This window comes from Ovis canadensis, chromosome 20 (genome assembly GCF_042477335.2).
Source record: "Ovis canadensis isolate MfBH-ARS-UI-01 breed Bighorn chromosome 20, ARS-UI_OviCan_v2, whole genome shotgun sequence".
NCBI classification, from domain to species: Eukaryota; Metazoa; Chordata; class Mammalia; order Artiodactyla; family Bovidae; genus Ovis; species Ovis canadensis.
This window is the reverse complement of record NC_091264.1, coordinates 63,043,955-63,069,209: the sequence shown is the minus strand read 5'-3', so window position 1 is coordinate 63,069,209 and position 25,255 is coordinate 63,043,955. Positions and strand designations below refer to the sequence as shown.

At 49.2% G+C, this 25,255-nt stretch overlaps 1 protein-coding gene and 1 long non-coding RNA gene across 2 annotated transcripts in view; one reads left to right on the top strand and one right to left on the bottom strand.

Moving 5' to 3' along the window:
* Positions 1-535: 535 nt before the first annotated feature.
* LOC138425037 (uncharacterized) lies at positions 536-7,797 on the bottom strand. The gene is made up of 2 exons (XR_011251068.1): positions 6,206-7,797; positions 536-2,989 (listed from the first exon to the last, which is right to left on the bottom strand). It is a non-coding gene; the product is annotated as an uncharacterized lncRNA (long non-coding RNA).
* Positions 7,798-13,850: 6,053 nt separating this feature from the next.
* The window catches only part of LY86 (lymphocyte antigen 86), a 41,160-nt gene continuing 29,755 nt past the window's right edge, over positions 13,851-25,255 (top strand). Inside the window, exon 1 of the mRNA XM_069564288.1 lies at positions 13,851-14,110. Within this exon, the coding sequence (XP_069420389.1) occupies positions 13,891-14,110 (220 nt within the window). The 5' untranslated portion in view covers positions 13,851-13,890. The remainder of the gene's footprint in view (positions 14,111-25,255) is intronic.

The window sequence follows — 25,255 nt, the reverse complement described above, 5'->3', positions numbered from 1 at the left end:
GAGATTAATCAGTGTATTAAAAAAAAAAAAAGTCCTTCAAAGAGTCCTTGAAAATCTACTGTATAGCCCAGGGAACTACATTCAATGTCTTTTGATAACATGTACAATGACTGGAAAAAGAATATATCTATATATATACAAATATAACTGAATTATTTTGCTGTACACCTGAAACATTGTAAGTAACTATGTTTCAGTATGGAGAAAGAAATACTGCAACCCCCTGCAGTATTCTTGCCTGGAGAATCCCATGGACAGAAGAGCCTGGTGGGCTGCAGTCTGAGGGGGTCGCAAAGAGTCGGACACAACTTCTGACTCTTATTGAAGCATATACTTCAATTATTGAAGCATATACCTCAATAATTTTTTTAAAGAGCCTGGTGGGCTGCAGTCCAAGGGGGTCGCAAAGAGTCGGACATAACTTCTGACTCTTATTGAAGCATATGCTTCAATTATTGAAGCATATACTTCAATAATTTTTTAAAAAAGTCTCCCTCTGAAGCTATTCTTCAAAAAAATAAACAAACAAATAAAATAAAACTGAAAACTCTTTATTGCATGAATGAAACTCAATAGATGTTTTCCCAAATTTGACAATAGCCCTAAAACTTAACCAATAACAAAATGAGAAGCCACATAATCATTTTTTGCAAACTAGCAATAGTTCAGAAAAACCTGACCAACATCAATCAATAATGCTGGAGGAAAGACTATATTATCTTTCTAGTCTCTTTGTAGAAAAATATGACAAAGTTGCCATCTGAAGAGAGCGAACGTCACAAAAATCTAGGAGGAACAAGCACTTGTAGAGGAAAGGCAGATATTAAGAGTTAATTAAAATGTTATTTTTACAAATTTTGCAAAGTCTTGCTATTTGTTGACATGTAAAATTTAATGATTTTATTATTTTAATTTAGTGATTTTAAATTTAATGATATATCATTTCTTCTGTCACTTGAATATTTAATGTAAAGATTCATTTTTATGCACAATTTTACTAATTTTTTCTTAAAGAAGACCTGGAACTTGTGAGTTTTAGGCTCCACAAAGCCTGAATATATTCCTGTCCTTCTCCAAGTATTTATGAAGTGAGTTGGAAAAGACCTCTAAGCAAATGGACCTGGGAAATATTTTCTCTACTCTTGCACCCCCAGTGCCCAGCACACGCTGCTGCTGTTGTTTGGTCACTTGGTTGTGTCAGACTCTTTGTGACTCCAGGGGCCGTAGGCCGCCAGGCTCCTCTGTCCATGGGATTCTCCAGGCAAGAATGCTGGAGTGGGTTGCCATTTCCTTCTCCAGGGGATCTTCCCAAGCCAGGGATCGAACCCGAGTCTCCAGTGTCTCCTGCATTGGCAGGTGGGTTCTTTACCACTGAGCCACCAAGGAAGCCCCCCTAGCACATAGTAGGCATTTAATAAAAACGTGTTAAAGGACAAATGAAGAGTGAAGCTAGGAGCAAAAACGGTAAGTAATTATCCTAGCCAGAGCGATAGCATCAGGAGGGGAGATGGAACCCACAGAAGGCAGAGCACACCCTGACGCTTGTCACTGGGGTGGGGAAGTCGCAGGATGGATGTCAGAGGAGAGAGACGACCAGGGCGAGGAAACTGGGACAAGTTTATGGAAACGCAGCTCCGAAGCAGAGGGAAGGAGAGAAGGCGGCTGGGGAAGGATGGGTCGGACCAGGGATGCAGGTGGGAACCCACGTGACCTGCTTGAAAGGGGCAAACCAGTTGGTGAGAGCAGGAAGCCTGGACAGGAGAGTCTGAAGGGCAAGCTTGGAGCTACTTTGGGATAATTAGCCAGGAAAGCCACCCAACCAGAGCTTGGTTCCACCCTGAGGAGAGAAAAGACAGCACAATGGGTCTGTCCTTGGGGAGACATGTGTGTGTGGGGTTCAGAATGCCTCGTCCCCACAGTGGGAGGAGGTCTGGGAAAGAGAGACCCCCAGCAAGGAGACCAGACCAGAGATGATTCCACCAGCTCAGGAAGCTGGGCGCAGAGTCCAGGGCTGGGGAGACGGAATGAAAACAGGAAAGGAGGTGCAGGACCGAGACACAGCACAAAAAATAAGGGCTAGTTGGTTTGTCTGTTTGGGGCAGCGATTTGTCTGTTTTTAACATTTATTGAACGCCTACTATATAGCAGAGGCTTTTTCACAGACCACTTCATTGACTCCTCAAACCCTCCTGCGATAAGAGAGACTCTCGTGCCCCAGACACAGGTTAGGGAAGCAGGGCTCAGGAAGAGACGACCCTCCGTGCCAGGCAGGCAGGATCCAAGGTGGGCATCTCCGAATCTGTCCTCCTCAGGCTCGTGATCCTTGCAGACCCCAGTGGCCACAGGGCACGGGGAGAGGGCAAGTGAAGAACAGCTTCTGACTTTGCCCCCTGGAGGCTGAAGGCCATCTGTCAGAGAGCCGGGTGGTGGCAGGCGGGAAGATCCAGGCAGAACCTTCTGGAGGCATGTTTCTACTTGAACAGCTGGAGGACAGCTTCTTTGTCCTTGTTCTCCCAGCCTGACAAGTATTTTGAGCCCTGAGACTTTGAGAGAATCACTCTGCAGCTGTCCCTGACATTTTAAAATCTGTTTCCAGTTTGAATGAAGTGGAATCTTCAATCTTGGATGTGAAGTTGTTGCAAAAAATAATAATAATAATTGCAGAAAGCAGTTTATTTCAGCTTTTCTTCCTTGTTGCAACTGACCTTCTAAATAAAATATGTGATACAGGCAGGCTTCCCTGCCCCCCGTGAGGAAAGTCTGGGGGTCAGATCTAGAGCCAGCCAGGGCTGGGGGGCCCTGTATCTGCCTCCCAGAAAGGGCTGTGCTCTGCCTTTCTACCTGTGGCTGGGCCATGCACACAAAGGAGGTTAAGCTGATAAGATGTGAGTACTTGCATGTATGTGTTTTCCAGTTTCTCCAACTGTCTGAAGCTTCATCCTTGGGGAAATTTTCAACACTGGTGTATTCTCAAGAGAGATTATTTCTCCTGTTTGGGAAAGGAGAAACTATTTATGTATTTCCACAATTTACATTGCAACAAAGACATGTGGATTTATTTAAATATTTCCTGGCAGGGCAGCTTTGACATGCTATACTAATCTGCAAAGACAGCTCATTACAGCTGCATAAAAACATCCCCTGCTTACCCGCGGGGGGGGGGGGGGGGGGGCCGGCGCGGGGATGGAAAAAAAACACATTTACACAAAAATCAAAAAAGCTGATCACTTTAAAAGTTGCTCTTGCCATGGAAAATGTGAAAATTAAAGAAACACAAAATGGTTACATCAGAACAGGAAGCTCACTGAAGACCCTATAGATATTCTTCATGGTTTGAGGAAATGATATTAAAAATGAAAGTAATGATCCCCACTTGCACCAGCTAGTTGAACAGCACCTTTACATTTTCTTTTTAAATGAATCGAGTGCTATGTAGTTGCTGTGAAAGACACAAATGCAATGGAAAGACACTTCTAGGATCTCCCTCCTTCGCTGCCTGTCACAGGTTATTGGACCACCGTGGTGTTTGCATATATAACTTTCAGCATAAGATTGATAGTATATATTCCAAGGATACAGTGTTCACCTCTTGCTCAAACAATGTGAGCTTCTTGACCCTGTCTCCCTGGCTACATCATAAACCGCCTCCGCGTGGAGCGTCCATAGGGGCTATCACATTGTCCTCTTGGGCCTTGGGACACGAGGAATCAAGGCCAGCACACTGACGCTTATCCTGCTCATTACACTGTGAGTGACCAAAGCCTTTGTCTCTGACCCCAAGTTTCGCATCTTGTGCCCACACCCATGAAGCAGTAACAGGTAAGCCCCTCAGCTTCCAGGGAAGGTAAAGTCAGTGAATCTCCACATTTCTTAACAATTGTTTAAGAAAAAAGTCAGTGCATTACGAAGTTTATAACGTGTAGAAATTAAATGAGTATGATAGAATAAGCAATGAGAGAGATTAAATGGAAATGTATTTACTGCAAGTTTCTATGGATGCGTGCTATAACAGAGCAACGCTGTTCTAACAAACATATACCATAAACCAGAAATGCAGGCCGTATATGTAACCTTAAATTCTCTAGCTGCCACATTGGAGACATGAAAAAGAGGAAGTTAATGGTAGTGTTTTATTTAACTCAGCATCTTCAAAATACTATCATTTCAACATTCAATCAACATAAAAAAATTCAGTTATGTATTTTACATTCTTTTCTTATACTAATTCTTTGAAAATGAGTGTGTATTTAAACCACCAGCATCATCTGTTCATTTTAGCCCCATTTCAAATGCTAACATAGCTACAGACTAACCTATTGGACAGCACAGCTCTAAAACCACCACTGACAACATAAAACAAGGATGGACGGCTGAAAAGTGGATAGAGATAAAATGGAATGCTAAAGAAATACTGTATTAACCCAGAAGAAGTCAGGAAAGAAAAAAACAGGCTGAGAGGCGATGGCACAAATGACCCATTTGGATATGGCACACCAATTCTTCACCTCCAGGATGCAGGAAAGGTGAGCACGGACAGGTCGTGTGAAGAATTTTGGTCCTAAATATGCCATTGACAATCTTTGGGGATTTAGACGAGAGACCTCATCCTTCTCAAACTGCATATATTTCTTTATCATGTAGTGTATCTGTTTATGGCAGCAATAAATGTTACATTTCAAAAAGTGGATTTGGATGTTAGCCCCAGATTTGAGTCTAGACTCTGCCCTCATGTGACTTTGGGCAAATTGCTTAATGGTCCTAAAGTTCAGTTATTTCTTCTCCATAATGGATATTATATAATGCCTACCTTAAATCCACATAAAACACAGTGTCCATCATTTTAGAAGCCTTCGAGAATATTAAGTTGTTTTATTATTATTATTAAGCCAACTAGGACTGTGAACTATGGGTTAGACACCATTCAAGGCAGCGATGACTCAAGGGTGAATGGCAAAGTCTCTTTCTTCCATAGAGAAGCCAGACATCTACCTGACTGCCTACTAACATGGCTATTATGAGGCTAAAGTAGGAACACAAAGAGAAGCATTAAGGTTAGAAAGACGTGTTCCTTGTATCAATGTTCATACCATGATGCATAATCTTTTTCTTTGACAAAATACAGTATCCAGGGAGCCTGGAATAATCATGAATAAAGTTCTGTTCCGGTCATTATTTCAAAAAATCAACAAACTTTATTCTACAAGAGAATGAGGAGCAAATTATTCTCCTTTAAGACTCCCCTGGTGGCTCAGATGGTAAAGAATCTGCCTGCAAACCAGGAGACCTGGGTTCAATCCCTGGGTCAAGAAGATCCCCTGGAGAAGGAAACGGCAACCCACTCCAGTGTTCTTGCCTGGAGAGTTCCATGGACAGAGGAGCCTGGGGGCTACAGTCCATGGGGTTGCAAAGAGTCAGACACAAATGAGTGACTACCGCTTTCACTTAACTTAAAAGAGCAGTTTCTATTTGTTCACCAAGAAGCTCCAATCTTCTGAATCTTACTGTTGGGAACTAGTATTTTATTGATATTTTTCTTCTCTAGCATCCTTTTACAAAAGTATTGTGGTCATTCATGTACCTGACCTAGCCCCTAGTTTATACAGTAAGAGTTATTCCATAGAGAAGATTACCAGGTTTTTGATGCCAAATATATGGAGAAGGCAATGGCATCCCACTCCAGTACTCTTGCCTGAAAAATCCCATGGACAGAGGAGCCTGGAAGGCTGCAGTCCATGGGGTTGCTGAGGGTCAGACATGACTGAGCAACTTCACTTTCACCTTTCACTTTCATGCATTGGAGAAGGAAATGGAAACCCACTCCAGTGTTCTTGCCAGGAGTATCCCAGGGACGGAGGAGCCTGGTGGGCTGCCGTCTATGGGGTCGCACAGAGTCAGACACAACTGAAGCGACTTAGCAGCAGCAGCAGCATATAACAAGCACTTTTTCATACCAACTCAATTTAGTTTTGTTTTCAAGCCTGAAACGTGGATTTAGCAAGAGCCCTTGAATAGATGAGAGTCTGGGACTTTCGAGGGTCCTACAGTGGTGGGTGGTGGGGCCAGAATGTGGATGAAAGCCAGCCTGATTGCACCCGCCCCTTGTACATCTTCCTCTCCTGGCGGGTGCTTCGGAGAAGTTGCACAATAGTATTTCCCATTTGTTCAGAGTATGAGGGGTCAGTCGCACATCTTCAGTTGCTCTTACCAAATATTCGGAGACTCTCCAAGCAGATCATATGCTCCAAGCTGCAGTAGCAACGGCGGCAGCAACAGTCTGGGGTCACGAGTTCACTGTCAACAGTGGCAGCCGGGACGATACTCGTGAAGCATTCTCCTTTTCCTACGTGACTTTTAAGTTGCGTGTGTGGGTTCTAAGTCGCTTCAGTTGTGTCCGACTCTTTGCAACCTTATGGGTCATAGCCCACCAGGCTGCTCTGTCCATGGGATTCTGCAGGCAAGAATGCTGGAGTGGGTTGCCATGCCCTCCTCCAGGGGACTCTTCCCAACCCAGGGATCAAACCCACATCTCTTATGTCTCTTGCACTGGGACGCGGGTTCTTTGCCTCTAGCACCTCCTGGGAAACCTGACTTCTAGTCTAATCATCTACAATCACAATGAAATTATTCAGGTTAATATAATATCGTATATCAAGAATTCTTATTTGTTTTTCTATAGTACAAGCACTAAATATTTCTATATTTTCTTAAGTCTGTATTGTCCTCTGGGTAAACCTAAGTCTTGAACAAATCTCATGGCAGGGTCTTCCTTACCTGCACCAGCTCGTACAACCATTTACCCCAAAGATAAAGAGCACTGGGCAAAAAAGGACGTAGCAGTAAATGTTTGTTGATCGGATTTTCAGGAAGATCTAAATTCAGTAGCCTCTTACCTTCTGTTTCTCTTGTGCAAATCTGACATCATCATAGAAAAAGAGGCACTAGACACACAGGAGAATTTACAAAGGAATAAATAAATACACATGACCGATAATAATCACACCAAAAGTGTTTCACTGCACTAGTGCTGAAATAAATATAAATAAATTGAAGAGGAAACCAATATTTATCTACTGAATCAACAAAAACCATTTAAAAATAATAAAATCTGGTTGTTGAGGGGATTGTTATACTGTTTCTGGAAAACTGTGTGATAGGATGTATCAAAAGCCTTAAAATCTGGTGATTCTTCACCCTTGCCGTGCCCCTGAAATACAGTAAGTCAACCATAATCCAATAGAAAATATACATATTAAGAAAAAAATCTGGTGATTCTTTTCACGAAGCATTTCACTTTTAGGCATTTACCCTGAGGAAATAATCATGGCAGCACAAAAATATAGAAAGAAGAGAACATTCACTATAGCAGCATCTCCCATTATTTTGCTGTTAACAATAGTCGAAATGTCTAAAATATAAACTGATTAAGTAAATCATGATCAGTCCACGCGGCAGAATACTATACAGTTACTGAAACTCATGTCATGGAAGGGATTGTAAATAACCAGTGTAAATACTGTAGTATGTTACAGCGTGTGCAGTTTGTATAGTGTGATTGTGTGTGAGTACCAAAAGAACACTTCACAAAATGTCAGTAGTGCTTATCTCTGGATGTTGAGATTATGGGTGATGATTTTTCTTCTTTGTCCAGCAGCTTCCCTGCCCCATCTCCCTGCAGGGGAGGGTTATCTCCAAAGTCTTTCAATTAGGATGTATTAATTTAAGAATGAGAAGAGAAAAAGAAACTGTGATGCATTTTTGAGAAACACTGACATCACACTTTAACTTCTTGGGGAGCCCAGACTCTCAGGCAAGGGCGAGCTCTTGCTTTGCCCTACCTGGGAGATGACTCAACAAGTCCAGAAGTCCAGTCTCCAAAGCCAAAAAGATGAGCTTATTGGGTCACACCCATCCTCTGTATTTCATCCATTCAGTCTAAAGTGTTTTACCGAGTACCTGCTCTGTGCTAGGCACTAGGGGTACAACAGTCAGGAGGACAAGAGGGAAAGAGAAAGGAGAAAGGATGCGAAGGAGGGAGGGAAGAAGAAAGCCTTCTAATGTACTATGAGGGACTCTGACCTCAGCGACGTGGTGGCCAGGAGCAGCGCTGTGAACCAGCCCTCAGGTACACAAGCTTGTTCTGGAGGGAGTTGCCAGGGGTGGCACAGCTTCCTTCAGAGCTCAGGCCCTAAGGTGAGAAAGAGGTACAAGCATCCAGTCCAAGGTAACAGGACGGGCTGGAGATGCTGGCTCAGGAGGGAGCAGGGTTGCTATAGAGACAGAGAGAGGGCTGGGCCAGCAGGGGTTGGAGCAGAAGAGACCAGACCACAGCTGAATCTTGTGGCCACATTCTGGGGCCCACTGAAGGGCTCTGGATCTGAGAGCATCCGGGGGATTCTAGGAGACCCCGAGGAGTCCCATCCTGGGGGGCAGCGGGCAGACTAGAGCAGAAAAAGACCCTCATGCAGTCACAAGGAAATCACCCAGTGATGCACAGACTATTTTTAAGTGACTTCATCTTTGACTCCCTACCAGGGAGTCTCCGATCTTAAGGTTCAAAAGCTCGAACAAAGGAAAGACCATCTTTTTGAGCGTGAAGTGACAACGTGGGGCGGTGGCTTTGCAACACAATTAAATTCTAGGTGAGCAGCGGCCACAGCTGTGGAAAGCACGGTTTTGCCTGGAAAGTACAAAGTGCCTTTTTCCCCGCTTTATTCATCAATGACCCTACAATTGGAGCTGACACATCCAAGCTTCAAAGCGAAAGCAAAGAGCTCAGTTTGTGAATATTAAGCGGCTTGCTGAGAGATGGTCTGACCCTTAGGTGTCAGCGGCGTCCAGTGGTGACAGAAAAGGGGCCTAACGTTCATTAGACCCCTTCAGGGCTGGGCGGCTCACTGGCCAGCTGAGGGCTCTCTCTTCCAAATTCTCAAGGGCCTGTTTTCCATTTCTAGAGGGGAAGAGACTTCTTCTAATGAGAAGGTATTTATGTCCATCCATGTAGTCACCTGCCATGGGATGCAGGGCCTGGCTTTGGCTGAAAAGAAACGTCTGCAAACCAGGTTACTGAGAAACTCTTGAACCTGGCACACAGCACTTCTCCCCGACTCTGCTTTCCTCTAAAAATGTAAGTATTAATTTTTTTAAAGAAAAGGTGGAGTCTCCTGGGGGTGGATCTCTCAGAGGCCCAAGAGGCTGTGGGAAGACTACTGAAGACCCTCGCTGGCTGGCACCAACCCTATGAGACTCACATGTTACCCACACTACAAACAGTAGATGTGAAAATAGTTAAAGAGCGAAACCTCACCGCTCAGCCCTGGAGTGGCGGGGGGTTGGGGGGGGGGGCACTAAATGGGGTCACTCATGAAGTAGCACGGCTTCCTGCCATCTGCACGGGCAAGGAGCTGTTGTTCTGGTTGCGCTCAATCCAGAAGACGAGAGTGAGAGGAGATCACACCTGTCCCCTCCCTCCGCAGGGTGGCAGAGACCAGGGTCAGCCCACAGAGGAAGGGAGCAAAGTGGCAGCACTCTAGGAGGGGAACTGTCGCCTAGTATCACAAATTCAGAGAGCAGCCACCGTCGAGTGCGGTGGACCGTTGCGGAATGCAGAAGACACACTGGCGTGGGAGACAGAGTCCTGAGTAGTCAGAGCTGTTGGCCCGCTGTCGGCACGTGAAGTATATTGATGGCTCACGCTGGCCTGAAGCCCCATCCACGCACCGCAGAAGGGCTGTGTGTGCCCGGGCGTGAACCCCTGTCCTGTCCGCAGTGCGCGCACATGCACACACACACATATGCATTCCTGGAGTGTTTAAGTCTCCACGAAACCTGTGAGGGTCACGGGGTGGCGAGGAAGCCCCTTAGAATCCAGTCCCCGCAGCAAGAACTCCAGCATCCAATCCGTCCTGAGAGACCCTTAGCCCACCTGCCGCCGGCCGCTTGCTCCGCCCCCAGCGGCTCGCCCCGCCTGCTGCCGGCCGCTTGCTCCGCCCCCAGTGGCTCGCCCCGCCTGCTGCCGGCCGCTTGCTCCGCCCCCAGCGGCGGCGTGGCAGCGGCTCCGTCCTGGCTCTCTGGCCCTACTCCCTTCTCTCTCCCTTCCCTCACGCTCTGCAGCAGAGACTGGCCACCTGCCGTCACCTTACCTTCTCCTGTGGGGCGGTGTCGCCCTCCTCCACTTCCGTCTTTGGACTCCTGCCCTCAGGCGCCCGCTCATCCTTACAGTCTCTCCTGAAACACCAGAGTTTTCTTAAGAGCGCGCACCGACCACCACCCTGATGAGAACATTCTTACCGGACAAGAAAAGAAAGCCGCCATCGCCAAGCGAGCCTCTGTGGAAAGAAAGCAGCTGGCGACAGGAAGGAAGACGGTTATTTAAAAGAAGAAGGGAAATCTGAACGCGACAGAACAGTGCGGTGACTTCAGCAGGGCGTGGTCAGGGCCTCGAAGTCAACACCAGAGCTTGAGGATATATTCAGTCACTATTTACATACACATACTATTTACATGCACGTAACTATTTACATGCACACAACAATACATACATGTAACATAGTTACATACACATAAGGACAGAGGATGAGATGCTTGGATGGCATCACCAACTTGATGGACATGAGTTTGAGTAAGCTCCAGGAGCTGGTGATGGACAGGGAGGCCTGGCGTGCTGCAGTCCATGGCGTCGCAGAGTCAGTCACGACTGAGCAACTGAATTGAACTGAACTGAACCATCTTTCGGGGCTTCCCAGGAGGTAATAGTGGAAAAGAACCCACACCCAGTACAGGAGACAGACATGGGTTCGATCCCTGGGTTGGAAAGATCCCCTAGAGAAGGAAATGGCAGCCCACTCCAGTATTCCGGGCTGGAGAATCCCATGGACAGAGGAGCCTGGAGGGCTACAGCCTATAGGGTCGCAAAGAGTCAGACGGGATTGAAGCGACTTAACCACAGGCCCACAATCGTCTTTCAAATAAGGATACAAACTGACCCTAATTTTATTTTATAATTAATATATAATTATTTTAATATACTGAGGAGCAGGACCTTCTCAGGGAATTTTTTGGCTGCCTTCTGGTTAAAGGACTCAACACGCTCTGCTTTGACTGGACCAGGCAAGCTGTAGCTGATGACTTCAGGCAAGCCCTAGTTCTTGGGCAGCAGGACTCCTTAGAGCAAGTGGCTGGCTACTCCTCATCCTTTTACAGATGTGCTCCGTTTTACACAAAATGTTGCCTGTCATTTAGCACAGAACATTTTATTAAGAACTTAGATGAGTTTTTAAACAAATTGTACACTCTGCAATAGACCAAGTCCTCTGGTCTAGAGCAGAGCTTCTCACACTGTGGTCCCCAGACCAGCAGCGATGACCTCCCCTGGGCTTGTCAGAAACGCAAGCCCTCAGCCCCACTGCAGACCTCTAGGACTGGGAACTTGGTGTGAAGGAGCCCTCCAAGTGAGGCTGACCCCCTCCTAAGTCCTAGAACCACTGCTCCAGACCCACCCCACCTCCAGAGCCTCTCAATAGTCCATACTGAATATTTCTAGATGCCACGGTGTGCGCTTAGTCTCTCAGTCGTGTCCAATTCTTTGCAACCCCGTGGACGGTAGCCCATCAGGCTCCTCTGTCCATGGGATTTCCCAGGCAAGAGTATTGGAGCGGGTTGCCTTGTCCTTCTCCAGGGGATCTTCCCGACCCAGGGATTGAATCTGCGTTTCCTGCGTTGGCAGGCCGATTCTCTACCACTGCGCCACCTGGAAAGCCCCTAGATGTCAAAACAGCCTCTGAATGATGACTCTTTTCATGGCAAGGTCCTTTTGATTTACGAAAGTCTGCAGCCCAGTCCTCAGATGAGCTGGCCTCCCTCTTGGGGCTGCTCATGGGGCATCTCTCCTGCAGGCCTCTCCTGGTCTTCCACCTGGTGGGTGGGGCTGCTCTCAGGGGTGGAGGGGCGTGGCCTCAGCTGCTCTTTACCCTGACTGTTCAGAGCCCTCTCAAAGAGGAGCCCTTAGCAGTCCCTAGAGAAAGGCTCCACGTCCCTGTCCTGGAGTCACTGCTGGTCGCAGGCTCCCAGGGCCCACAGCTCTCGCCTTATGCTCTCACCTCAACTCTTCACAGCGCGCCGCCCTCCTGCCCACCCTGCAGAGCGTAGAAGTTTACCCCCCCCACCCACCCCGCTCCTCTCCTCTGGGGCTCAGATTTCCCCTTGGGTTTCACAAAAAGCCAGTGGTTCTTCAATTTGAACGGGTGTCAGACCCGCCTGATGGGCTTATTAAGACACAGTGCCGGCCCCGCCCAGGAGTTTCCGATTCAGCGGGTTCTCAGCCTGCAGTGGAAGAATTTACATTTCTAACAAGCTGATGCTGTGGTCTAGGAATCCTACTTTGAACATCTCTGTCGAAAACCAACATCATTGAACCTAAAAAACAAACAACAACAACAAAAAAAAAAAACAGTCCCCAAACGACCACACCCTTTCATATCCCAAGAAATCCAAAGTATCCTTCAATTAAGTCAACTTATTTCACTGGTAATTAAGTTCCACTTACTGCGAAAAAAGAAGTTTTGAAGTTACTTTAATTCTTCTTTAAGCCATCAGGAGAAATAGTCAATTTACTCCATGTGCTCAGAGAAATGCTGTTCCTCTCAGGGGAAATAGTGTTCTCTGCAGCTTCTACAATCTGCTGGCCCCAGCCCTGACTCTGGTCCCCTTAAGCTAAGGAGGAGCTGGGGTTGGGCTGGGGACCAGGGGTGAGAAGCTTCACTGTCACAATGCAGGACGACGGAGGATGGGGGACAGGGAGAGAGACTCTCGGCTTTGAATAAGAAGCGGGAGGTGACATTGGTAACCCTGCCACTGACCCGAACCATCAGGCCCCTGGCTTCCTAGGGAAGCCCTGACTTCTCCTCCTCTCCCCGTCCTTCCCACTAAGCTGAGCCCAGAAACAGAACCCAGCTCACTTCTCAGGGCTCTTGCCTGCATCTCCTCTCCAGAGACCGCAGCAGCTGCCCCCAAGGACACAGCCCTGCTCCCCCAGCTGAAGTCCGAATCCCGGAGTGGAAGCCAGAGCGAAGTGCCAACAGGGCAAGAGCCTCATTGCAGACCTCAGAGGTCCTTCTGCAGCCCCCGAAGGCCAGACCCCCAGTCCATAACCCACATCAGAGCCCCCTTGGGACAGTAGGCCAGTGATGGAAAACACATAGAGGCCAGTGGCTTCTCTCCTGAGTTCACTGCTCTACCTGGGGGCGGGGTTCCAGGGAGGGTGGGTCTGTACTCTGGGCAAGGCTGCACAGAGGGGCCGCTTATAAGGAAGGGAGGGCTGTGGGGAGGGCGGGGCTTCAAGGAGGGCGGGGCTTCGAGGAGGGCGGGGCTTCAAGGAGGGCAGTTTGCTGCTGCTGCTGCTGCTAAGTCACTTCAGTCGTGTCTGACTCTGTGCTACCCCATAGACGGCAGCCTGGTACAGGCCCAGCCAAAAGGTCACGTGTTACTTGCTGCCCCTTCTCTTTGAGAACAGAAAGTCAAACATCACCCACCCCAGACCTAGACTAGCCTCGCCTGTTGATTCAAGCTCCAAAGGTTCAGGGAACCGCATTCAAAGGCCACTGCTAGAAGCCTTTGGACTTCCCTGGTGACTCAGTAAAGAATTTGAACACTGCCTGCAATGCAGGAGACCGAGGTTCGATCCCTAGGTGGGGAGGATCCCCTGGAGAAGGAAATGGCAACCCACTCCAGTATTCTTGCCTGGAGAATCCCATGGACAGAGGAACCTGGTGGGTTATCCAAGTTCCTGGGGTCTCAACCAGTTGAACACCGCTTAGAGGCTAAATTACTGCCAACTGCCTTTTGCTTCTCACAGTGGTTCCCCAGGGGCATAAAATAGAAGAAGTGAAACTGATCATGTCACCGCTTGATAAGGGGGGAGGAAGCGCATGGACGGCGCTGTTTATTGGGCCCTGTTATCGTGCAGGTCACACACGGGATCTCCGCGCCATGAAAGGGTTCACGGCTGCCCTCCTCATCTGGACTCTGCTGTCTCCCCGGAGAGCTGGCGGGGAGGCCTGGCCCACGCACACGGCCTGCAGGAACGGGAATCTGCAAGTGCTCTACCAGAGCTGCGGTAAGTGCTTTCCGAACGTCGGTTTCTGTTTACGGGGAAGGCAAGGCCCACACATTGAGATGCTTGAGCACTTTATGGGAGTGGAGGAAGGGCAGGGAGACAGCGAATGAATGGGTAGGTGTGGACCATGGGAAGCCCTGGGCAGGAGAAGCGGTCTGGCGGGAGAGAGCTGGAGAACATGACCAGAGGGCCGGAAAAGCACAGTGACTCTAGATCAGAAGGGAAAGAAGATCTGCCTGCAATGCGGAAGACCTGGGTTCGATTCTGGGTCAGAGAAGAGAGGTGGCTGCCCACTCCAGTCTTTTTGCCTGGAGAAGTCCATGGACAGAGGGTCCAGACCAGTCTCAGGATCGCGTGTTGAATGAAGAGGAGAGGGACTGGCTCACGACGTCGTGACCTTGTGAAACATGACGTCTTGGCAGTAGACAGGGGGCAAAATGCTGCTCAGACTACAGGCGGTGGAAAGCAGATGCCTTTTAAGTATCCAAGCTGGCCCCACAATATGCCAAGGAGGGGCATCAATGTTACACTGAGCAGAAGCTGGGCCCTACAACTGGCACCCAAGGAGCTGCCTCACAGATGTGCAGACGTGACTCTTTTAAAAAGAGGGAACATAGAAGACTGAAATACACACACACACGCACACACACACATGCACACGCACATGCAAATTTTGTTTACTGTGGAAGAGAAGGAAAGTCTGGGTGCTGGAAGTGTTCATCGCCTTCCTCTTGCTCTTCCCTTGGGGATGGGATGCTTTCTGCTGGCATCTGTTCATTTTCAGGGCAGGATGGGAAGCAAAAGTTGAGATGAATGCACCACTCGGGATTTGTTTTTCCAGTTCACCCTCCCATAAACGGTTGCCATGGCTGGTCCACCCCTCACACCAGCCTGCAGCCTGTGTCCAAGCCTGGCAACCACCTTTCCCACCGCTGCCAGGAGCAGATGCTCCAGGGAAAGGGACCGTGTCGCTGCTGCCTGGGGAGCACCCCTCCCTCTGAAGGGGCAGGTGCTCGGTGGAGTCAGTGAGTGCTGGTCACAGCCTTGCTCTAAGCACTCAGTGGAAGGAACGGGGGAGACACAGTTCTGGTCCAAGAGCGGCAGGAGGAGGAGCCAAGCAACAGGGTAAACGCCCCATGGGAAGGGCTGGACTAGAGACGGTGTCCTGCACCGGGGATGTGATGATGGCTGGAGAGGGTGAGGCTGAGTCTAAGCCACCAGGGAACCTGTCCTCAAGCTTGAGTTCAACCATGTAGGATGATGAGAATAGTGATTACAGCATCTCATGTTCATAAAGGGTACATGTGTTAGGTGTCACACTAAGTACTTTCTAAGCGTTATTTTTATTTACAGATGTGTAAACTGAGGGTGCATGCTAAGTCACTTCAGTTGTCTCTGACTCTTTGCCACCCCATGGACTGTAGCCCGCCAGGCTCCTATGTCCATGGGATTCTCTAGGCAAGAATACAGGAGGGGGTCGCCATGCCCTCCTCCGGGGGATCTTCCAACCCAGGGATCGAACCCAGGTCTCCGGCACTGCAGGCAGATTCTTTACCATCTGAGCCACCAGGGAAGCCTGAGAATACTGCAGTGGGCTGCCATCCCCTCCTCTGGGGGATCTCCCAGGACCAGGGATGAAACCCTGCGCCAGATACGATGAGCAGTGAAACAGCAACAGACTGAGGGTGAGCGACATCAGATAACTTTTCTGAGGCCACCAGGCATTAAGTAAATACCTGTGGAGTTAAAATGCATTGATTCCAGGCCCACTGTGAGTCAACTGGCATCTAGAATGTTGTCAGAAGGCAAATGGCGTAGGGGTGGGAGCGGGAAGGAGCATTTAGGCCGAGGACCATGTGAGTGAAGGCTGGGGAGCAGGTTTAGCCTCAGGGGCTGGGGAAGGGCTGGGACACAGGGAAGGGTGAGCGATTAGGTGGGAAGGGTGGGCAGAGTCCAGGGGTGATGGGTGACTTTAATGTGTCAGTGTGACCAGGGCCTGCGATGCCCAGATGGCTGGTTAAACATCATGTCCGGGGTGTCTCTAAGATGTTTCCAGAGGAGATGAGCGCTGGCATGGTGGACTGAGTAAAGCAGATGGTCCTTCTGGTGCGGGCAGGCGGCTCCCAACCTGTGAGGCTGGACGTCCGCACAAAGGCGGGGCAGGGAGCACTCACTCTCTGCCTGACTGTGAGGCTGGGGTGCCCATCTCCCACCTGCAGTGCCCCCACCCCGGGTCTCAGGCCTTCGGGCCACACCACTGGCCTTCCTGGGGCTCCGGCTCACAGATGGCAGACTCTGAACATCTCAGGCTCCATCATCACATGAGCCTACACCGTGTAACGAGTCTCTTTCTAGGACAGATACAGGTATGTGTCGTGATCACCAACAGGTCATGACCTGTGCGGGGGATGGAAAAGAATCTCCAGGCAGGATGAAAGGAGAATAAAGTTTATTAAAGTGGAAGACACTCTTAGAACAGCGGGCTGGCTCCAGGGAGAGCCAGCCCTTTCAAGAGCTAGTAGCCAATGTTTATAGCCTCTAAAAGAGAAAAAATTCCTACTGGGAGGGTGGCATTAGGTGATGGGTTAAGATGCTGTAAGGTGACTAACAGGGTAGAAATTTTACCTAATATGGAGTCAGGGAACTGGCCACTGGCCGGAGGCTCATGGTAGCAGTTGCTGTGGGTTCAGTCAGTTCCAGAGATGTTTGTCCTGTGACCTTGGTGCAGGACTCCACACAGAGGGCATAGGTTCAATCTCTGGTCTGGGAACTAAGATCCTCTATGATGCATGGTGCAGCAAAAGAAAAAAAATCAATAATCCAGGAAGGAATTGCTGGGAGCCTACATTAGCATCATTTCAACATCCTTAATGTCAGAGGGAGGCTTTGGTGTACACTGGGGTCAGCAGAGACGAAAGTGGTGTCCTGGGAGCTCCTCCAGAGATGGGTCTCCCTCCCATCTTGCCAGCCATCGAGCTGTGGGGGACCGAATGGCTGCACGCCCTCCCTGATGGAGATGCCCCCTCAGCTACTGCATTTGCTGCAGGACAGCCTCTCAAGGCGCCCCACCAGTGAGGCACGTAAAGACTGTGTGCTGTGATGCTGGATCCAGGCCTGGGCTTTAGATGGCCTTGGGCACAGGGGGCTCCTGGAATCCCGGTACAGGTGTGTTCACATCACGATCATCCATGGATGTGGTAGAATCAGCAATCCAGGATTCGCTGTCTTCCGGGTTTAGCGCTTCCTTTCCCCCTTCTCTGCCCGTTTTATAATCTCAGTGGGAAGGGGAGATCATAGGCTAGAAACTGTTCTGAACAATATAAAAATCCTCAAGGTGAAAGAAGGAACTTCACAAGGAGTTACTGGGCGCCAGGCTTAGACCAGGAAGTGAGCAGAAGTGTCTGAAAAAGCAGAAGTCCTGCTCCATCCAAATGGTGGTGCTGCCACAGAGAAGGGGGTGACAGTCTTTACAAAAGCGAAAGGGGGAATTAAAGCAGTCGGGGGCCTTTCTTCTGTTAAATCCTAGGGCAGTTTCCAGGGCTAGAAAAAACCCAGGGGCCCCACCTCGCATATCTGCCCAAACGTCCACCAGTGCGGTTATATCTGCTTCTGTCACAGAAAGACGGAGGTGGGTCACGAGAGTGCAGGTGATGAGAAGATGAACTAGAGATTGGGGGAAGCAGAGCCGGGAGGGGAATCATGAAGCCAGCACGTGGGGGCAGGGAGGTCGGGAAACTTACAACAGGGGAGGCCGCGTGAGGCCTAAGAGCTTGGGGTCTGGGGCCTGCAAACCTCACTCCAGCCCCTGGGCAATCCTGTTTCCTCTTGGTGATAGTCAAGGGTGTGTGAGTTTCTTGCGGTGGTGGTAACAAGATACCACTTGACGCTTAGCGACTTTAAAGGATTCTTAAATCCTGAAGAGTTTTGGAGGCCAGGAGTCCAAAGTCAGTTTTGCTGGGTCCAAGGAGACCCTCCCTCAAACTCCCCAGGGAAGGAGACTTTCCTCGCCTCTTCCAGCGTCTGCATCCCTGGCTCACAGCCCCTTCCTGCATTTCCAAAGCCAGCAGCACAGCGCCTGGCCTCTGTGGTCACATCCCTTCCTTCTTCCGTGTCCTGTCTCCCTCAGCCTCCCTCTTGGGAGGCCCCCTGAGATTAGGATGATCTCAGTCTCAGGATCCTTAGCTTCGTCACTTCTGCACAGTCTTCTGTGCCACCTGAGGGAACACTCACAGACCCTGGGGACGGAGACATGGATCTTTGGGAACCATTCTCCAGCCCACTGCACTGGGGACAAGAATCTTATCAGCATCTCAGGGCTGTGTGAGAATCAAGTGAAATGTGTTGAGCATATACTAAGCGCTCAATAAATCTTTGCTGCTGGTGACTTGAGAGATACTTCACAGCCACTAGGGATATATTTGACTACAAGCTTCCTAGAAGTTGGGACTTCCCTGGTGGTTCAGACAGTCAAGAATCTGCCTGCAATATGGGAGACCTGGGTTCAATCCCTAGGTCAGAAAGATCCCCAGGAGAATGGAATGGCAACCCACTCCAGTATTCTTGCCTGGGAAATCCCATGGACAGAAGAGTCTGGAAGGCTACAGTCCATGGGGTTGCAAGGAGCTGGACACGAATGAGCAACTAACGTTACACCGTTTACAAAATCAAACCAGTTTTTAAGGAGATATCCAGCTTTTCCTGACCCTGGGATAAGCCGTGAGGAACTTCTCCCTAGCATAGATGTTACCCTGGACAGCATTTCCACAGGCAAAGCCACAGTGACTCACGCCTAGCGCCCCTCAGTGTGGACCAAGGGCTCATCACCAAAATGCAGCTGGGAATGATTTTGCAAAGGGCTGCAGTGCAACCTTCTCTGAGTGTGCACTTGCAGGTCTGGGGTGCTCAAGGGGAAGCTGGGTGCCCATAGGAATGAGTGAGTTGCATGTGGTCCAGGACTCATTCCATCCGAAAATGTCACTGTGGGCCATTGCTGCTGTTACTGCTGTGATGGGGTTTTGGTAAGAGTTGGAGAGCAGCTGTATTTTCTGACCACAGCCTTGAGTGTAGATCCTAGTGTGTCAGTTAACATGCCTGGACATCAACCAAGCAAAGAGGAGGATCAGAAAAAGTAAGAGACGTGCACACTGGTGGGGAACAGGTGCTCCCCTCCAGACCTCAACCCCAAACAATGGTTCGGGAGAGGAGGTTAGCTGAAAGAAAAGGGCCACCTGCCCAGGAACTGTGTGCCATCTGGCTGGGTGTTGGTTCTTTCTCTGGGAAGCCTCGTGATGCTCCAGGACTTCCCTCTAGGATGTAGAGTAGCTGAGTGAGCATCTCGGGAGCCCTCTGCAGTCTTCCAGGGACCAAGTGTGTCCATCTGGGATCTGGGTGCAGCCACGGGGGTCATTCCTGCGCAGCAGGCAAAGGGCAAGCTGGCATTGTGAGGGACCTGCCTCCTTGCAAGGGACCCAACAAGGCTGAACTGTGCCTCGGCATCTTCTTGAGGGTCTGCGCCAGTTTCCTCCGCCGAGCTTCTCCATCTCTGGAACAGAACCAGGCCGGAGGGTTGGGGGAGTGGCAGCAGCGGTAACCAGCCAATGGCCGGGAGGAGGAAGAAAAAGATCCCGGGCCCATAAGGCGCTGCTTCCAAGACTCCAGTTCAGTTCAGTTCAGTCGCTTAGTCATGTCTGACTCTTTGTGACCCCATGAATTGCAGCACACCAGGCCTCCCTGTCCATCACCAACTCCCGGAGTTCACTGAAACTCACATCTACCGAGTCGGTGATGCCATCCAGCCATCTCATCCTCTGTCATCCTCTTCTCCTCCTGCCCCCAGTCCCTCCCAGCATTAGAGTCTTTTCCAATGAGTCAACTCTTTGCATCAGGTGGCCAAAGTACTGGAATTTTAGCTTTAGCATCATTCCTTCCAAAGAGCACCCAGGACGAATCTCCTTCATAATGGACTGGTTGCATCTCCTCGCAGTCCCAGAGACTCTCAAGAGTCTTCTCCAACACCACAGCTCAAAAGCATCAATTCTGCAGCACTCAGCTTTCTTCATAGTCCAACTCTCACATCCATACATGACCACTGGAAAAACCGTAGCCTTGACTAGACGGACCTTTGTTGGCAAAGTAATGTCTCTGCTTTTCAATATGCTATCTAGGTTGGTCATTACTTTCCTTCCAAAGAGTAAGCATCTTTTAATTTCATGGTTGCAGTCACCATCTGCAGTGATTTTGAAGCCCAGAAAAATAATGTCTGACACTGTTTCCACTGTTTCCACTGGTCCCCATGAAGTGATGGGACTGGATGCCATGATCTTCATTTTCTGAATGTTGAGCTTTCAGCCAACTTTTTCACTCTCCACTTTCACTTTCATCAAGAGGCTTTTTAGTTCCTCTTCACTTTCTGCCATAAGGGTGGTGTCATCTGCATATCTGAGGTGATTGATATTTCTCCCGGCAATCTTGATTCTAGCTTGTGCTTCTTCCAGCCCAGCATTTCTCATGATGTACTCTGCATCTAAGTTCAATAAGCAGGGTGACAATATACAGCCTTGACGTACTCCTTTTCCTATTTGGAACCAGTCTGTTGTTCCATGTCTAGTTCTAACTGTTGCTTCCTGACCTGCATATAGGTTTCACAAGAGAAATCCAAGCCTCCAGGGGGGGGGTTAACCCTGCTGCCGGGAGCACAATGAGGTCAGTGCGGGTTCACCCGGCTGCCGGGGGACCACAGTGAGGTTAGCCGACTCCCCTGAGTGAGGCCTGGCGTCTCTCCTCTGGCCGGATGGGCGTTGTGTGAGCCCCAGGAGAAATCTGGAGACGCGCGATCAGGTTCGCCCTTAGCATCCTTTCCCGTAGCTGGGGCCTTTCTATTCAGGGGGCCTCTGTGTCTTTTAGTGTTCAATTCTATTAAGAGGTTTTCCTGGTGGTTCAGTCAATAAAGAATCCACCTGCAGTGAAAGAGATGAGCGTTTGATCCCTGGGTCAGGAAGATCCCCTAGAGAAGGAAATGGCAACCCACTCCAGTATTCTTGCCTGGAGAATTACATGGAGAGAGGAGCCTGGCCACAGTGCTTGAGGTCACAAGAGTTCCACACAGTTGTAGCAACTAAGCCGCCACCATGTTCTATTAAAATATCCCTTTAAACAATTAAACTCTATTTGCATAATTAATAAACCAAAGCTTTGTAAATTTAAAAGATTGGTTTTATCACAGGCATACATCCTTGGGTCGCAAACTTACTAGTAGAATTGTCTTAAGCAGGTAAACAAATACAACAGATTTCCTTAAATGCTTTAAAACCTTCAAAATCAGACAAGCGCAGGTTTTCACAGTAATTGTTCACTTACTAGGACCCTTTTCTTAAACTAGTGTCAAGCTATTAGTTGTTCAGTCGCTCAGTCATGTCCAGCTCTTTGCAACCCTGTGGACTACAGCACACCTAGCTTCCCTGTCCTTCACCATCTCCCAGAGCTTCCTCAAACTCATGTCTATTGAGTCCGTGATGCCATCCAACCATCTCTACTGTGCATTTTACTTAATCATCTCTACACTGATATTTATTCTTCCTTGTATTCTTACTTTTTTTGGAGTTATAGCAATAAAAGTGTAAAAGTGTTAGTCACTCAGTTATGTCCAACTCTTTGTGACCCCATGGACTGTAAGCCCGCCAGGCTCCCCATCCATGGAATTCTCCAGGCTTGAATACTGGAATGGGTAGCCAATCTTTTCTCCAGGGGATCTTCACCACCCAGGGATCGAACCCAGGTCCCCCGCATTGCAGGTAGATTCTTTACCATCTGAGCCACGAGGGAAGCCCAATTATAGCAATACCTAGGTCAGTATTTTCCTAGGGTATGTTCCAGACCAAACATAAAGCCTATCATTCAGACTAGCCAGGACAAAGGTTTTACGTTACCAATCAATTGATTCTGGGCCTGGTGGCTGGCCAGCAAGTTGACGTCTCTGCACTTGAACTTGACCTATTACATCCTGAAGACCTTTCAGCCCCTTCCTGTCTCAGGGTTCCCTGTGTCCTGCTGCTTTTCAGCCGCTGATGTGTGTTTCTCTGGGTCATTGTGAAGTCACCGTAGCATCATTATGCATCGACCTGGCCTGTCAGCATCGCTGGAAACATACACCCACCACCCTAATGTCAGAAATACAGTGAGGGGGTCATTTAGCAGCCATGATGGATTTTATCTTCTGCACAGCTGAGGCTCACCTTAACATATTTAGCAAACTTATTCTCTTAGAACATAGCACTGGGTTATCTTTTTACCTTGTGTTTGCTGATGCTGGTTTGACTCTCATCCAGCTTTCAATCCAATTTTTATATAAGACCACTTAAACTGATCAATCCTTCTGTTCTAATTTTTTCCAAGCCCTTGTGTTCATATATATATTTATACACGTTATATTTTTTTTTCATATATTTTTTCCCTGGCTTATTCATGATGCTTTGTCTTCACTCCTACCTACTTACAAAGATAGAAACAAATCCTGCGGTTCTCTCTAGCCTATCCAAACTGGTGGAAACGTTCTGGATCCCCAAAGAACTAAGAACAAGGCTTCATGCCCATCCAGTGTCTGTGATGTGATGCAGCTTCCTTCTCGTCCTTGCTCAGGTTGCCTCACCCATACAGGCCTGCGAAGTGACTCTGAAAGACAGAATCCCCAGGGATGTCATCTTCAGGAGCCCCACACAGCGGGCACTGCCTTTCTTCCTGGTCCCAGCATCTGCCTGGTGTCACCCCAGTCCGCAGAAGGAAGCAAGTCCCTGGTGGCCCCCGCCCATCTGCCCCCTCCGGGTCAAAGATGGTATTACAGCCACCCACCCTCCTCATCGGCTAGCAGTGGTTTTGCAGCTCCAAGGCCAGCACAGAGGACTTGCTCTCCCCGACTGCGGTCTGCAGAGGCTGTGTAGCTGCAGGCGGAGTGGAAGGAGCTCGCTCCAGCCTGGGCGGGGTTCCTAGAGCAGCTGCCAGGTTCGGCTGAGGCATCCATCCCTGACGGGCCCTTGTGGCCGTCTACTGTGGTCCTGGATGTTACTTGGCCTTGAAAGGAGCCTGGCAGCCAGGGTCTGTCCATGACGACCTATTTCTCCCCAAGCCTGGTGCTCTGCAGGCATGTAGGGAGGGGTCAGCATCCTTCCACCCCCACCTCCACGCCCCCAGCAGGCGGTGGGGCAGACAGGAGACCTCTTAGAGAACTGGGAAATGTTCTGGCCAGACAGAACCCCAGGGCTTCATTCCAAGTGTCTCCTCATCCAGAACAGGAAACTCGGAGCCAGGGAAGCAGCGTGTCCCAACCACTAGCCACAGAGTAGCGTGGCCACCGCTCCGTCCCTGGGCCCTTCCGGGCAGCCCTGCCTCCTGTCTCCTGCGTGAATGCCACGGTGTGAACGCACCCGATCTCAGATCAAGGATGCCACCTAGACTGCGGCCAGACCCTCTCCTTCCTACTCACACCCCCGATCCTCTTTCTAGGCAGGCCTTCTCTGAAAGCGATGTGCCCACATCCCTTCCTGCCAGGCCCAGGCGAAACAAGACCCTCTGTGTCTGCAAGACCTAAGCGGGCTCATTTTACAAAACTGAGAGGACCATTTAGTTCCATAAAGTTTCTAGCACGGCCAACTGTACACAGAAGTGACATGGTTCCACAGAACAGTGAAGGCAAAGCTTGTTTAGGAGGAAAGCTGCCGCCTTCTGTGGCATGAGCCCCATCAAGGGTTCTAGCAGTACTTAGGAAACAGATGACCATCCCAGAGGACAATGATGAAAACAGGACAGGTCACTCGGACCCCTGAAGCCCCACAGCTTGATGCCAGCAGCCGGCTTCCTCTGGTCCCTTCTCCATGTGTACAAAAGCTTGCTGAGAGCAGCCAGCTTCTGCCATCAAGGAAAATGCCCAAGTCCCACCTGCCTCCCCCCGGATCCGCAGGCTCAGGTCTAGATCCTGGATGGTGCCTATTCTGGAAGCACAGCACTGGAGCCCTGGTTCTCTGGCATCTAAATTCCAGTCTGACTGGCACAGAGCTGCTGGAATCCAAGCCTGATGGAGAGTGGACAGGAAGATCCTCTTCCAGGGTGGACAGCTTTTCTGCCTCACAGTTAGCTTCAGTTTTAACCAAACGAAAGAGCAATTCTTGTGAAGGTGAATACGCACATTTCAAAAAAAAAATCCCTGAGGAGAACAGAGCATTGCCAGTGACTCTTGGTTTATTTGAAGCAGTGGTTGAGCAGCAAGTATCGTGTCCAGTCGTGTCTGAGGTTTTAGAGCCAGTTGCCAAAACAAGGAGCAGGAGGCGCCTGTGCAAATGCTGCTGATTCCCAGGGTCTCAGGGACGCCGCCTTCCTGGGGGAGCAGACCTTCAGGAAGGCAGTGAGGGAGAAGCCAGAGAGCAGAGACCACTGTTCCCTTCCTGCCTGACTCGTCATCGCCTTACCTCTCACCCGCTCCAGAGCCCGAGTCAGATGCTCAAACACCTTCATGGAAAAGGCAGGTTGTGAAGGAAGGGGGTCAGTTGTAACACACAATAAAAGTTGCGAGGAAGAAGGAAACTACTGTTCCGCTCCTTTTGATTGCCAGGAGGGATTTGGAAACCTAAAACATCCAAGCTTCTCCTTTTTTGAAAGAAAATCTCCTAGTCTAGAAGCACCGCCTCTTGATTTATTAACATGGCAACTAGCCTAAGTGTTCTTTAACATTGTGAAGGGCAACGAAACAGTTCTGAAAGCTAGGGGTAAATCAGGCCCTAGCAATTTACAGCCTCTGCTATAGAGAGAGGAGATGTTAGTCTGGTCACACCTTTTTATTTATTTTATTTATTTATTTTATTTATTTTTTTTTTTTGGATACCTAGTCCTGAAGGCCTCCCCTTCCTGGATGCAGAACATCTCCAAAAAAAAAGCATCTTACTGTCCAGTTTTACCATCACTATCCTCTATGGCTAAGTGATATCACCACGGGAATCCCCAAGAATTACAAATATGTAAGTTAGGCATGTGTGTGTGCTCAGACACGTCCGACTCTTTCGCAACTCTGTGGACTATAGCCCGCCAGGCTCATCTGTCTGTGGGGTTTCCCAGGCAAGAATATGGAAGTGGGTTGTCATTTCCTCCTCTGGGGGATCTTCC